General features: G+C 29.8%; 1 protein-coding gene across 2 annotated transcripts in view; it reads left to right on the top strand.

Moving 5' to 3' along the window:
* Nucleotides 1-15,801, top strand: part of LOC107451130 (uncharacterized) — a 38,412-nt gene that overhangs the window by 1,873 nt on the left and 20,738 nt on the right. The window contains exons 2-5 of one of the 2 annotated variants that reach the window (XM_016067131.3): nt 3,234-3,314; nt 9,062-10,013; nt 10,098-10,343; nt 15,481-15,725. In XM_016067131.3, coding sequence (XP_015922617.1) covers nt 3,245-3,314; nt 9,062-10,013; nt 10,098-10,343; nt 15,481-15,725 — 1,513 coding nt within the window. In that variant the 5' untranslated portion in view covers nt 3,234-3,244. Of the gene's footprint in view, nt 1-3,233; nt 3,315-9,061; nt 10,344-15,480; nt 15,726-15,801 lie in introns of both variants that reach the window. The other variant, XM_016067130.3, reaches the window with a different exon arrangement.

The following is a 15,801-nucleotide window of genomic DNA, read 5'->3' as shown; positions in this document are numbered from 1 at the left end:
ATAAATGGTTTTTATGCCATGGTTTAAGATAAAATAAAATTAACAAATTTTACCACATTTACCAAATTTTATCATACATTTTAAAACCATTTTTTATTGTTTACTTTACCAGAATCATTACCAATATGCTTCCCTAAGGAGTATCAAATTTTTGGTGTTCCCATAGAGCCAGAAACATGAAAGATTTGACCATATTCTGGAATTTTTTACCAATTTTCTTCTCACTGTAGATATTTGAAATATATGGTGAAAGAATTGAAAGAATTGTAAAGGAATCTTTGTGAAGGATTATAGAATATTTCACCTAAAAGAACATATCACTTAATAGAATTACTTGTCTTTGTAAGTTAACTCGAAATAGAATGGAAAGAACAGTTGCTAACGTAAACAAAGCCGCGTTTTAACAACCAATCTGGATCGAGATAAGCACACTACGTCACTAGTAGGTATACCATTCTGTTATATTAATCATTTAAAAGATAACATTTGTGATATTTGCTAACTTGCAGCTTTATTTAATTAAAAAAGGAATTTATTACAAGTTCATTAATATTTAAATAATTTTATTTGCATCTATATCAGGTAAAATTAATTATCAACCTGGCAACACGCGTGATAGCTAAGCAAGCGAATTAACATTTTTTAAGTTCTTCGAAACTACGTGTTTATTTTGTTTTGTTTTTGTATTTAAAATGTGTGAACAATTTAAAATCAAAAATAATAATCTATCAAAATATAAAGTTTAATATCAAAAATAATAAAATTTAAAAGCTAAATTAATGAAGAAAAATATGCTTATTCGTTTTGTCATTATCGTCAATGATGCGTAATTAATGTTAAAAATTGATTCTACTGGCATTGTGGCTATTTTAATTAGTGGTAAATATACTAACATAGGCATGAAGGTACCTATTATAAATACTGTGGTTGCCTTTTTAAGGCCGCCCGAAAGGGAAACATACTGGAGAAAATTGCTTGATTGTGGTAAATTTTACCCATCGCACTGTAGATAAATTTCGGATTAAATAACGCTAAAAAATACCGGCACTGGTATACCGAAATTTTTACTGTTATAATTACTGAAAAATCACTGAGTCACTCTAAGATAAATATTACTGTAAAAATTATGGTAAAATATTAAACTGTAAAAATGAATTTTATGGATGATGCACCTAAAGTGCTGATACTTTATCTGGATTTTTTTTATTACACATGAGTTACTCGCGAACAATAGAATATGCCATATGATAATAAATACAGATAATATTTCTTGATGAGCATTTTTACAGTTATTTCAAGTCATTAGAAATAAAGCTCAAATCATGAGTTTATAAACGCACAGCACCAAGCTTAGAAACACGTGTGACTAAGAAGCTGCTGTTATGCTTTCTAGGATGGATTACAATATCAATTTTTATCTAAACACGAATTATGAATAATTTTTATCAATTATTATCTATCGATTTCTAAGAAAATTGAAAAATCAGAAAGTCACAAAGTATGAATGATGACATTATTGATAAACAATGGATTCAAAATAAGCAATTATGTGAATGAATTGAATAAAAATTGCAATTTTTTTCCTTTCATTAATTTATTTAATTTTATCTTATTAATTAATTTATTATTCTGTGTTTTAATCACAAAATATTAAACTAAACAGTAACATTAAAATTATTGTTCTAATATAAATTTGCATTCATGTTTTAAGCAGAAATACAATTTATTCTAAAATAAATGTTATTGTCGGCATGCAAATTTTAGATGAAGAAGGTATTTCAAGCCACAAATACCGAGAATCATTATATTTTTAAGAATTCCAAAAGCATTCTTTATGTTCTTTTTTTCAATTCATGCTGTACATAAAGAGCAAATTTAAAGATTGTTAACGGCAAAAAAACCTAATAAATATTATTTCAAGGGCACATTTAAAAAAAACACATTTTTGAGTATTTTAAAGATGCTTTAATTTTATTTCTATCGCTAGAAACACTGTTAAAATACTGTCTAGTAGATTGCATGTCAAGGAAAATCTTCATTATCATCTTTTAACCTTTATTCAAGATCGTCTGCGTAAGATTCTTAAAGCTAGTTTAATGTTGAAATCGTAAATTTTGTCACTTTTTACAAGCAAAACTTATAAATCAGAAAATTTTTTAACATTAAGCACCAATTAAAAATATTAATCTATTTTACTGTTTTTTTAGTTTCAAACTCCCTCTTAAAACAAAAACTTTTTTAAAATATGCTGAAATAGAGATTCTAATTTAGCAAATTTATTGCTGAAAATCATCGTCATGCTTATTCAAGATCGTTTGCTTAGTTATTAGAAATGTTTCTTTTTATTTTAATCAAAGGAAAAATATAGTTACGGTGTTTCTTTTCATTATTTTTCATTTTTAAATTTTGTTTGACTTTGAAACAGTAAATTTCATTTATTTTACGAGAGTAATATGTAAATAAGAAAATTTTCAATTATTAATAATATCAACCTATTTGATTGCTTTCTTAGTATCAAATACGATTGGATGCCAGCAAGTGACGTAGTATGGGTATCTCGATTTTGATTGGTTGGTAAAATGTGGCATTTATTTACGTTAGTTCTTTCCATTGTTCTTTCTAACTGTTCTTTTCATTAAACTTCGAGTATGTAAAGACAAATATCACTTCTTTTAAGCGACTCATTCTGTATTCTTTCACAAAAATTTCAATTCTTTCACTATATATTTCTTACTTAACGCAAAGACAGGGATAAGCAAACTAATTATGCATCGAAGTTGCCCGGTGCACAAAAAAAAAATATATCATGGTTACAATAAAATAAATCTAAGTTAATTAAAACATGTAGATAAGAAAGAATGATATTTTAACAAATTCGATGTGTAATACGCTATTTTAATTAATTAATTTTACGTTAACTAGCATTCTAACTTACGTGGAGATACTTAACTCGATTTTGACAGGCCATCTTGTTTATAAACTATCAGCTGGTACTGATGTCATAGGTCACGTGGAAGTGTATCAGTGATCGTCTTCCTTTCGATTTGCAAGTACCCAATTCTACTCGATGTTCTTAAACTTTCTATCATCTCTTATTTTTAATTACTTTGTGGACTATCACCATAAAAGTTTACTCCATAAAGTTTTATTTAAATTTATGTTTAGAGTTGTAATATATTATTTTTAAATATTTACATTTTGTTAAGTTACAGATGTGATTACTTTTTCTATAGGCTATCTTGACATGAAATATTTTTTCTGGTTGGTAAAGGAAATAATTGTTTTGCTATTTGTGACATACATTTATCTTCATCGTAAGTATCATTCGCTTTAAGTTTTTTATTCTTTCACTAATAAGAAAAACTTATAAATACAGATGTTTTATGTACGAATAAAAATGTTCGATAGATTAACAATATTTAAAAGCATATTCAAATACATTTTCAGAATAACTAACATTCATTTATTGAAATAGTTCTATTCTGCATTTTTTCGATGAGAAATGTTAGAACTCTGAGTATTTAACTAAACTATCTTTTCAATCTGGAGTTTTTTATGGCTATATCACACGAGAGAAAATATGTGCAACTGCAAGTGTAACTGCAAGTGTAAGTGCAACTGTAAGTGAAATTTCTCCAAAAATTGCTCGTGTGATATAGAAATCACGGTTGCACGAAATATCTGCAACCGTTCAGGCAATTTCTTTCATGAACCAATCAGATCGTTTGCTTTTATGACGTTTCAATTTTATGTGATGACGTTTACAAATGTAAATAAAAATGGCGGCGACGTTGGTGAAGAATGATCGGATGAAATTTTTTTATAGACGAAACGGAACAGTTTTTTAGTTTAATAATAACATTTTCTTTAAAATCAAAGCATTAAAAATACTTTCACACGATGAAATAACCATCTCAATCATCTCAATGCAGTTGATGTACTACCATAACAGGAACCTGCACATCATTTTAGTATCGGTGAGTATAGTACACTATTTTCTAAATAAATTTTCTTTTAAAATATTTATTTATTTTAAGCTAATAAAATTAAAACTTATTATAATTTGTTCCGATCAAAGTTTTAATTACTTTAAATAGAAATAATTTCTATTTTTATATATGTAAAGATTTATACTGGCGAAAAGCTTTACTTTGAAATATTCGCCAAGCAACTCGCCAAACTTTGTTACCTTATTATAACATAAAATATAATAATGATTATATTTCTTTATTTTCAAATTTTAAACTTTATTACTGTTGATTGTAAAAGCATGTGTCCGATTATTTGAAATTTTTTTATTATTATAATTATTTGTGAATTAATTATTTTATTCTTCCCTAAGAATTCTTTTAATTTTTGAAAATCTAAAATGCAAATTTCCAATCTCCTTGTCTGTTTCTACATTCATCCCCTCAATTCTTTTTTTTTTTTGTGTGTGTGATGATTTACTAATGATACTTTACTTTTTATTTATACTTCACATTTATATTTTGATACTTAGCTTTTCTACAATGACAGTAAGTATGTAAGTGTACCTTACTAATTTTTCAATATACATAAATTTTTAATAGTCTTCGATCATAAATACAATCTATTTATCTTAAAACAAATTTCAATCCAAACATAAGAACTACAAAACCAAATATACCTGCCATCTTTCATTAGTGTATAGAATAATCTTAGAACTCTAATCAAAATATCTGTCAAACTTAAAATAAGTTTAAAGGGGATACCTAAGGACTTAAATGATTTCAAATTAATGGTATTTAATCTCTCTTATTCTAATAATGTGTTGGTAAAATTTTATCATGAAAGTGATTTCTTTCTTTTATTTCAGATATTTCGTATAATCCTGTAAGGTTTGTCTGGTGAAGAAGGAAAGAGATGCAATACTGTTTTTATGAAAGAAATTGAAAAATAAGAAATGAAAATGAATAATGTTCTAAATGTTTCACTTGACAATAAATGTTTTGTTTTTTAAATTGATTCTTGTATTATTTAAAATGCAAAACAAAACATGTAAAAGTCTGTAACAAAATAATATGATACATAAAAAGTATGTTCTTAATAAAATATTGTTTTTTTTTTCATAGTTATAAATAAATTTTAATTTATATACTGTATATTACAATAAATTTGTCCTAAAATAAATCCTATAATTTTTAATTAAATTATCTCATATCAATAAAGAATGTTTTAAATTTTACAATAATAAATTGTAAGTATGACATTGAAAATCCTCTTATAATTAAAAAAACAATTTTACTAAGAAATTGGAAAAAATAATTTTCATAAAAGTGATACTCCTGATATGCAATGTGTAAATGAATAAAATTGATGATCCCTTAAAAACTAAACTAAACTCAGCGGCACAGCCCACAGAGAGCCAAGGCCTTCTGTGCCCATCTCAGTTTTCTTGACCTTTGGGCTCTGGGATGCAGGAGCATTTGTTCCGGTTAGGTAGTCAGCCATACGTGAAACCCCCAGTGTTTAGCTCCCAAGTATGCTTGGTACTCATTTATCGACCCACTGAAGGAATGAAAGGCTTAGTCAACCTTGCTCGGCCCGACGATCGAACCTGGGACCTGTGGCACGATGATTCCTTGGCGTGATGATTCCTTAATGCAATGTAAATTAATTTGATGACAATAAAATTCTGACACACTAATTCTGACTATTAGTTCTATCACATTGTAGTATAGACAAGTATAGAGATTAGTATAGACATTATTTATTATATATTTTTTAGACTAAATTAAAAAAATAGAATTGATTTGATAGAACTAATTGTTTTGATGTTATAAATATTTTATGAGCGAAAGGAAAGTCAAAAATTGTATATTTCATACATTAAACCCTCATTTCTTCTAAAGAATTATTTCAAAGGACTATGTTTTTTAATTAAGCTTAAAAATTAAATTTGAAGAAATGCCTTACTTGTTTAGATAGCAATGTCAGTTGCATAAAATGGTATAAGTCTTAAAATTGTCCTTTCTACACATGAAACTTTTATAAATTTTCGAGTAGCTAAACTATTAAATCAGACAGCTTGTTTTTATTCTGATTCGATTTAGCGTATACATAGATAACGATACCGCACTTGCCTAGCTAGCATGTTAGATAGTAAATATATATAAATAAACTATGCTTTTACAGGGTGCGGAGTCGAATTCAACAAAAAATAAGCAACTTTTAAGAACATTTTAGGCACTCAAAAAATATTTTTAAGCACTATGTAAATTGACAAAATGCAAAATAAATCTCAGACTTCACATGATCATGATAAAATAACTAGAATTTGACAAAGAACTCGTTTCTTGATTATATTAGCCATTAAAAAATGATCAAGAGATTTTTCGGTTCGATTTCAGAGGGTGAAAAATAAAGCCTGAAATTGAGAATATCTTGCAAAATACAGCAGAGTTGCACATGAGAAAGCAAGGATCTCACCGAACCCAGCTCACTAGACGCACATGCGGACTCGCAAGTACTTCACCAAACCTGTGAAATGATTGGCGCTTTCATACGCTATGGACTGACGGTACGCTGAAATTGACCGTGGTTGAATGAATTCTGAAAACGTGAAATAGAAAAATGTGAAAAACACGTTTTTACATAATACGTGGCGAAAATCGACATTCCCTTTCATAAATTTCATTTTCGAAAAGGGAAAATAAAGCACCTTTTAAAAACACCCATTAAAAAAAGCACCTTTAAGGGCCTTTAAAAAATGAAAATCGAAAATAAGCACCTTTAAGCACTTTTCAAAAACGCTACGCACCATGTTTTATACCTCAGTCACTCAAATCAAGATAAAAAAAATTGTCAAAATTCTAGATAGTATTTAAGTCCATCCCCCTTTCACCCCCTTATCCTTTTAGAGACGCAGCATGTATTTAAGTCCATCTCCCTTTCACCCCCTTATCCTTTCAGGGACGCAGCATGAAATTCAATGATATCTTAATATCATCTCATATTATGAGGTAGAAATCATAATCCTTTTTATACTATGCTACTTAAATATTGGGGAAATAAAGTTTTTTAGAATTTTAATTTGCTGCTGAAAAAAAGACTTAACACAAATACAAATGTAAAAAATTAAATCAAAATCAATCAATATTCTACAGCGTCTGTGATTTCTTTTTCCTCCCTTTACGAACATCGTTCAGAAACTATGATATAATAAAATATGATAAAATAAAATATGAGCCAAAAGTAAAGATAAATAACAAAATATGGTAACCCAATTACATGCAACCGTTCAGGCAATTAAGCAACCCTTTCGGCAACTCCGAACGGAGGAATTGCGCTTAGAGTTTCACTTACACTTGCAGTTGCACATATTTTTCTCTCGTGTGATAGAGGCATTAGTTTGTTAAAGAAATATCATGGTAAATATTAACTTTAGAATATTTTTTTTAATTAAATTTTTAATTTTGTTTTTGTAAAATTGCTAAGTCTTTTTTATTATTTCGGAAATTCTTTTTCGTTATAATATGAATTCGCGATTCAGTTCACTGTGCATGCCAAAACTTAAGTATTTCTATTGTATAGACCCTGTGTGTGATGTAGTGCACAAAAAATGAATTACCCTGAATAACTTTTGATCTAATGAATAGATCTTCCATCACTAGGACACAATCATAATGGTTCGAGAGGCTGAACTCATGCATAATTAATTAATGGAGATATTTTAAATTTCGAAATCAGACGAAAAAATGTATTTGCTAAACAAAAAAAACATCCCTTTTTTGGCGGATTCGAATTTCTGACTCTTAAAATATGGAAGGTAGCTACAATTTTGGAAATATAGTCCCAATAGTTTGATCAGGAGATCGGTCGAAATTTTGGACCCATTAATTTTACTTTTACCTTTTTGCATATTTCACTATATCTTGGGTCATTTTTAAACGAAACAAAAAGCAAACAAAAAACTTAGCTCACGATTATAAAATCCGTTTTTTCAAAGATAATTTCAGGCAAAAAATAATTTTTAACAATTATTTGTTGTTTTTTATTATTTTATATAATTATAGTGAAAAAAATTGTGAATTGTGAAGCTTACAAATTTTTACATCACGTTAAATAATACAATTTTTAAGGCAAAATGCATAATTTAAGAGAAATCGGTTGAATAATTCCTGATAAATTAAATTTCAGACAAACGACTTCCTTAAAATTCGATTTCTCGAAAACTTATAGATCGAATTGGTTCAAATTTTCCATTTTGCCTTACAAAGTTTTATTCTTTAGAATGATATAGGAATTTGTATACCTTATAATTCAAAATGTTTTCGACTGTTATTAAATAAAATAATAAGAAATAATTGTTTAAAATTAGTTTCTGCCTTTTAAAAATTAGTTTTAGTTTTTGTTCATCTTTGGATAAACAGATTTTATAATTGTGGGCAAAAATGTTTCGATTCGCTTGAAAGATTTCTTAAATATGGGAAAATACTCAAAAATATTAACATTAATGGGTCAAAACTTTCAACCGCTTGCCAGACTAAACTATTGGGACCATATATCTTGATTGCGGCTACCTCCTATGTATTTTGAGGGTCAGGAAACTAAATCTCTGGAGAAAAAAAAGTAGTTCCATTCAGAGAAAGTACTTTTCATATCTGATGATTTATCTGTAAATTGTTTTTTGTTTTTGTCTTTTTTAAAACATTTCTAAACTTGTTTCGAATGAAAACTAAAAAAAAAGCTGAATTAAGAGATCATCGCAAAAGAATAAAACGTTTAGAAAATTATCTTTTATTATTTGATTACAGACTTTATTATATAGGGATTTGTTACATTTTTTAATATCATTAGATAAAATTCTTGAATTTAAACAATTAATTAGTTATAATGTATAATTTGTAAGACTTAATATTAGCAAATTTTTCTACATACATGTTAGATTAGGCAGAATTTTTATAATAATAATCTACTGTCTGACTGTGTTGAAGTCGTAGACAAATTTATATCGTTAAAGATTGTGCTGCATAGTTACTTCGTAATTCTGTTAATACATTTATTCTTAAGAATAATTCTAATTAATTTATTTAAATAGCTGTTGATGGCCGTCGTTATGACAAGTGTGAAACACCAGATGGTCGTCAAGGAGTGTGTGTCGTGAAACGATATTGTCGCGAAGCTACATTTCAGTCTCTTGAAGCTTGTGACAATGATGACAATTTCTGTTGCCCGATCACGACGCATAGATCTGCAAAGCCACCAATTTATCCCATATCAGAACCACACAATACAAGAAATGATGATATTCCAAAAAGCGTCCGTAACGCATCACATGACAGTGATCATCGATCGGTGATCGGTGATCAAAGGCCTGTATATGGCCATGCTAATCCAGAAAGAGACTCCTTGCCGCACATACCAACAGACTCTCATAAAGTGCTGTCATCTTCTAGCGGTGGTAACCGGCGAAATGTAACTTCTTACCACAATTCAGAAGAGCCAAAGAGTACAAGAAATGAGAATCCTCCAAAAAACGTTCCAAATGAATCACCAGACGATCGTCGATCAATGGCACGTGATTCTTACAATGGAAATGAAAGACCAGTAAATGGTCGTGCTGATTCTGGGGCAGATTCTTCACCAAATGTACCAATAAACTCTCATAGAGTGCCTTCTTCTTCAAGCGGTAGTAACAGACAGACTGTAACTTCACACCGCAATCCGGAAGAACCACGAAGTACAAGAAATGAGAATCCTCCGAAAATCGTTCCAAATGCGTCACCTGACAGTGATCGTCGATCAGTGCCACGGGATTCTTATAGTGGAAATCAAAGACCAGTATATGGTCATGCTAATTCTGAGACAGATTCTTTACCAAATGTGCCAGTGAACTCTCACAGAGTGCCTTCTTTTTCAAACGATGGTAACCGACAGACTACAACTTCACACAGCAATCCAGATGAGGATTCATCAAAAAGCGTTCCAAATGCGTCACCAAACACCGATGATCGGTCGAAGACGCGTGATTTTCCCAGTGGCAATCAAAGGTCAGTGTATAACCAAGCTAACCGTGGGAGGGGATCTTTTCCTAACATACCACCAGACTCTCATAACGTGCTATCTTCTTCCAGAGGAAGTAATCAACAACCTGTGTCTTCCCATCATAATCCTGAAGATGATTTTCAACCAGACATGAAAGAAAACAGAAAAAGAACCATAATCTCTGAACACTCTGTTAACAAATCATATATTCCAACGCAAGGTGGAAGAGTTAAGTTTGAGGATGCAGAACATTTATTTAATGATCGCAACAACAAAAATCGAAGGCTCAAGCCTCTGTCATCTAATAGCAATGTGAAACCATCGGTTGAACCCAGGTAATATAATTTTTGGCGCTATTAGAAAAATTTAATTCTAGCTCTAGTTTTTCTACTATCTTTATATATTTTTGTGATTCCCCCTTATTTTTCAACCATTTTCCATTTTATGGAAAATTAACAAAGCGTAAAGTAAAAATCGGAGAAATATAAAACTAGTAATATCATTAAATTTACCCCGCTCTCAAATATTCCGGATTAAATAATGACACTCAGAGTACCAATACATTTCACCTTATAATTATATGGAACAAAAAATCGAATAATATCGAAATTTATAGAGTAATGTTTACGGTAAAATCACCGAATCACTGTAATCAACTAAATATTACAGTAAAAATTACTGTATAAAATTCAAATGGATTTTACAAACGCCGTATTTAGATTTTTAAGTACTTTTTACTGTAATTTGATCCGGAATTTTTTTGCTGTGTACGCTGAATACAAAAACGACTGTTAAAATCTTCTAAAAACTTCAAAGCCATAAATGGACACATAAAGAACTAATGATTTCTCGATAATATAACATATTCTATGAAATTCTTTTGTTGTTGTTGTTCATTTACGTCGCGCTAGAACTGCACAATGGGTTATTGGCGACGGTCTGGGAAACATCCCTGCGGATGATCCGAAGACATGCCATCACAATTTTGATCCTCTGCAGAGGGGATGGCACCCCCGCTTCGGTAGCCCGACGAACTGCACGCGAAGTCGAGCACTTTACGGTAGAACAGTTTAACGAGGACCAATACCGCACACCCTCGGTCCCTACTCAGGCTGATCTAAGTGGTCACCCACCCGCACACTGACCGCAGCCAGTGATGTTTGACTTCGGTGATCTGCTGGGAACCGTGTCTTAATGATCAGTCCACTGCAGGACATGAAATTAATTTCACTTGGTATATTGTAGGGAAATTTTCATCAAATGCCCTGAAATCAATACTTTTTGAAAGATAACGACTTTAAAGCTTAAAAAAATATATTAAACTAGGAGGCTCCGCCCCCTGCTCGCTGACACTCGCCAACCCCCGAGAAATGCTACGCAATCCTATGTGGTTCACGCCGTGAACCATGGCTCGCTGCGCTCGCTCGCCAATGAACACAATGTTCTAGCACAAAGACATAGTATATTATCATCAAAGACATAGTATTTTATCATCAAAGACATAGTATTGTACTTATGTAGAAGAATTCTATCAATGTTCTTATTGGCTTTTAAAAAAGTATATTAGCTATTTAGATTGTACATGGTGAAAAAATCAAAACATTAGCTTTAGCAAAGTAAATTATCAAATATTGCAGTTACTCACCTAAATTCAACTAAATGTGTATAATAAATTAGTTAATGCTAGAAATTCTGAAAGTTTTAGAAAAAAATTTTATTATTTAAAAATATAAACTTTGAACCCTAACTTTTCCTTGTGAGATAATAACCCTCAAAAAGTCTTTCATTTTCAAGAACACAAAAATTTGTTTTATCGCCAAATGAAGTATTTTTTGGTGTTCATACATAACATTTTACATAACAAAGTACATAAAATTTTAGAACAAAATAAGGATGTTTTACATGCAATAAATTAAAATGCATGGCTGTTAGCATTAGCCGAGAAATACCACGTGGAGGTCGCCATGCTACATTTCTAATCGGGGAGTTTTGATTTTGGCAGTTCCCCTTGCCTACTGCCAATAGAAGTTTCAATTAAATTTTTTCCAAAAAACATTTTTTTGTGCAAAGCTCTAAGAAATTAACACTAAGCATTTAGAGTTTCTTTGAAAACACAATTATAGATTTGGCATCTTGGAGCAATTACTGAAAGGCTGTCAAATGACTTAACTCTTGACAGGCCAACATAAAGTTGTCCATGACTAAAAACTTGTTTAGTCAATACTAAACTGATTTTCTCAAAAGTCTGACCTTGTGACTTATTTATAGTCATGGAGAAGGCCAGCCTAATTAATTTCTAATTGAGTTTAAAATAAATATTATCATGTTTTTAGGGCATGAATCTGAATTGAACAACCTGATAATGCTCACTCTGGTTATTGTTTCCGTTTTTAAAAGCGCTATATGTTGAACCACCTCATGTGACATATACCATGTGACATTTTCAGCAGCAATCATTGGTCGGTTTTCTAACGTTGCCATTCGGGGAGTTGTAATGAGGCTTTTTTTTTTGGTGCCGTGTAAGAGAAATATATATAGATCATTTAAATATTTTACTACTTTTAAATTAATGATAAATTCTGTTTAGCTGATATATTATAATGTTTTTTGAAATAATGAGACGTGTTTATGTTTAAAGAGAAAATTAGCCCTAAAGATTTAGCAAGCTTCTCCTCAAATGTCTCAAATCATAATATATCGAAAACGAAATTGAATTGTTTGTGAGATAGCGACTTTATAAGAAAACAGAGTATTTGCAAACAGTGTTCTTTAAAAAATATTCTAAAAATTATGGATAATTCTGCCAAATATGAGTCTTAAATGTTTTGACAATTTCTTACTACATCAAACTGAAGGTTAACAACGTATCACACTGAAGAATAACAACTGAACGTTAAAGACGCATAAAATTTAACTTTGATAACATGATTATATTTAAAATTTTAAAGAGATAAATTTAGAAACTTTAGCTTAGTACAACTTTTAGGAGTATTTAAAATTTAATTTGAATTAAGTACAACTTTTCCGAATTTGAATTTTCAGGTACAACTTTTCAGAGTATTTAAAATTGAATCTGAAATATTGGGTACAATTTTTCTGAATATTCAACCTACCTGAATATTAAAACAATTTACAACAATCATTATGATTCTTTTTTTTCTTCATTAAAGCCATTTTCCTTATAATAAATAAATAATCCTGTGAAACTGAAACAGTAAGATATTAACTGATAAAAAATTTCATTCGCTTAAAAATATGCATATTGAAACTAAAAGTCTAACATGTTTTAAGCGCTCAAATATTGGCGCCCATTTTCAAGACTTCAAACGTGAATGAGAAGAATCAAAAATGATTTGAAATAGAAAACGCAATGTTGCCTTTGAAAAATGGAAGAATAAATGTGAGAGACAAAACTTGAAAAACCGCAGTAGCCGAGGGGGGTTAAAGATGCAGAACAAGAGAAACACAGTGGTCGAGAGGGGCAAAACAGGGCCCTCCTGCTTACTGCTGTATTTAAAGTTTTGTTCCTCACTTACATTTTTTTTTTTTGGCTACTTTATACTTTTCATTTCAAATCACTTTTGTTTCTTCTTATTGACATCTGGTAAATCTTGAAAATGGGTGTTTATTTTTGAAACACGTTGACTACTATTTCAAATTTGTATACTTTTAAAGCGCATGAATTTTTTAATCAAGCATTTTCTTTATAGATTGTAAAAACCATCATTAAGCTTGAGATAATAAAAGAATAAACACAAAAATATTTTTATCGTCATTGATTAATAACTAATAATGCATCGAGATAAAGCTAAGATCAAAAATGCGGTGAATAAAGAATCATAATTAAAAATATTAGGAAGAGTTGGATTATTCTCTTAAGAATAATCCAACTCTTCCTAATATTTTTAATTATGATTCTTTATTCACCGCATTTTTATTAGAAAATTTCAATTATCATCAGATTTTATTGCAGTTCCTATAGCAATTGAAATTTTTTGCGTCTTCTGGTTCGCCATGAAGCAAAAACAAGCATTTATTTTATATCTATAACATATACTATAGAATTAAAAATACGGCACCCTTAAACTTTTACAGCCTTAATAACATATATTATGAATATACATGAAAGTTCATTATTTTTTGAAAACTTTAATTTTCAATTAATTATATAAGAATTGATAAGATTAAGAACCTTTTTTAAAGAAACTCAGTCAGGCAGAAAACAAATAATTATATAATGATGTATACTATGCGAAAACAAAACGAGCACCTTGAATAGCTTTTGATCTGTAGGAACTAGCATAACGTTCTCACATTTGTGGGAGCCAAAGATAACATAACAGTCAGAATATAAAAATAAAAGTTTTATTTTCCGGAAAAAGATACAGTCACAAAACTGAGTGACTAACTTAAAATAAATTAAAATACAAAAGAAAGAGGAAAGAATATCAAGATGTGCTCGATGACTGGTTGCAGGTTTGGTATTCCCTTCGATCTAGCGAACTCTACAGATCTAAGATCAGGTTTTATTGAACTAGGATTGAATCTTACCTAGGATCTTGAAGTTTGTTAATTATTTTTGCTCACGATATTTTAATGCATTAAATCAGATGCAAAATTATTCTTTCTCTAATTAAACAAACTTTTTTTCGTGACACATTCGGGTTTTTGACCCTTTGAAATGTAGGTACTAGCCGCAATCTGGACTATATGGTTTTAATAATAGTTAGAGAGAGTGATCGAAACTTCGAACACCTTCATGTTAATTTCACTTTTTGAGAGTTTTGCCATCTTTTAAACAAAGCGGGAAAAAAATATTTTTGAAAATTATGATGAAACGCAGTTATCTAAAGATGATTCCTTGCTAAAAGTTATTATTATTTAACTTATTTATGAGAATGAAAATTTATCTAAAACTAAATAAATTTTTATTTCAACTATAAAAAACAAAATCCAAAATTTGAAAAAAGTGGTAGATTATTTCTTGAGAAATAGAAATTTAAACGTACGACTTCTTTGAAGTAGCGAAAAACGCAAGAAGTGAATGGGGTTTAAACTTTTGCCTGCTCTCCTGATCTGAAGCTTTTTAGGTAATTTTAGGGGAAGAATCAGAATCTTTCGAAGAAAAGATATATTTATTTAGATAAAGTACGTTTTCGTGTATAATTCGTTACTTTATATATCATCTGCATAAATTTATGATTAACCCCTCGAATCATTAAGATCGAAACCTAATGTTTGAAAATCCGATTATTAAATCAAAGTTATACTGGGCGTTTGCTATTTTTTCTGAAGCATTGTGCAAATATTGTTAGATAAATAAAATAAAATATAATGATGTATAATAAAATATAAAACTATTCTTATTCAATTAAAAAAAATATCCTTATTCAATTAAACTAAATTTTTTAAACCTTATTTTTTTCACTCGTTTTACATTGTCTTTATTACTTATCTAACTGCATTTAACAGTGAAAAAGATTCACACAATCGTCAAAATTCTGCTGGACCAGATTCTGCAACAAATAATCGAAATGTAAATCCCGGACCACTGATTTCTACTTTTGGACATTATCCCTCCGTTCATCAACTCGAAGTACAAAAACTGCCGAGCAATCCAAGAAGATTGAAACCATTTCATAATGAGGAAAATAACGACACATTTGATGGCAATGTGAGGCATACATTTTATCCACACACTCAACCGAAAGTTCCAGGTCAGTTACCTCAAATACTTTAATGGTTGTATTTATCTTTTCTATCAGTTATATCAGTTTCTATCAGTTATAAGTT

The sequence above is a fragment of the Parasteatoda tepidariorum genome, chromosome 4 (assembly GCF_982258835.1).
Source record: "Parasteatoda tepidariorum strain Cologne lab strain chromosome 4, Ptep-v5.0, whole genome shotgun sequence".
Classification (NCBI taxonomy): domain Eukaryota; kingdom Metazoa; phylum Arthropoda; class Arachnida; order Araneae; family Theridiidae; genus Parasteatoda; species Parasteatoda tepidariorum.
Note: the sequence above shows the minus strand (reverse complement) of the source record. Positions and strands in the feature narration are given on the sequence as shown.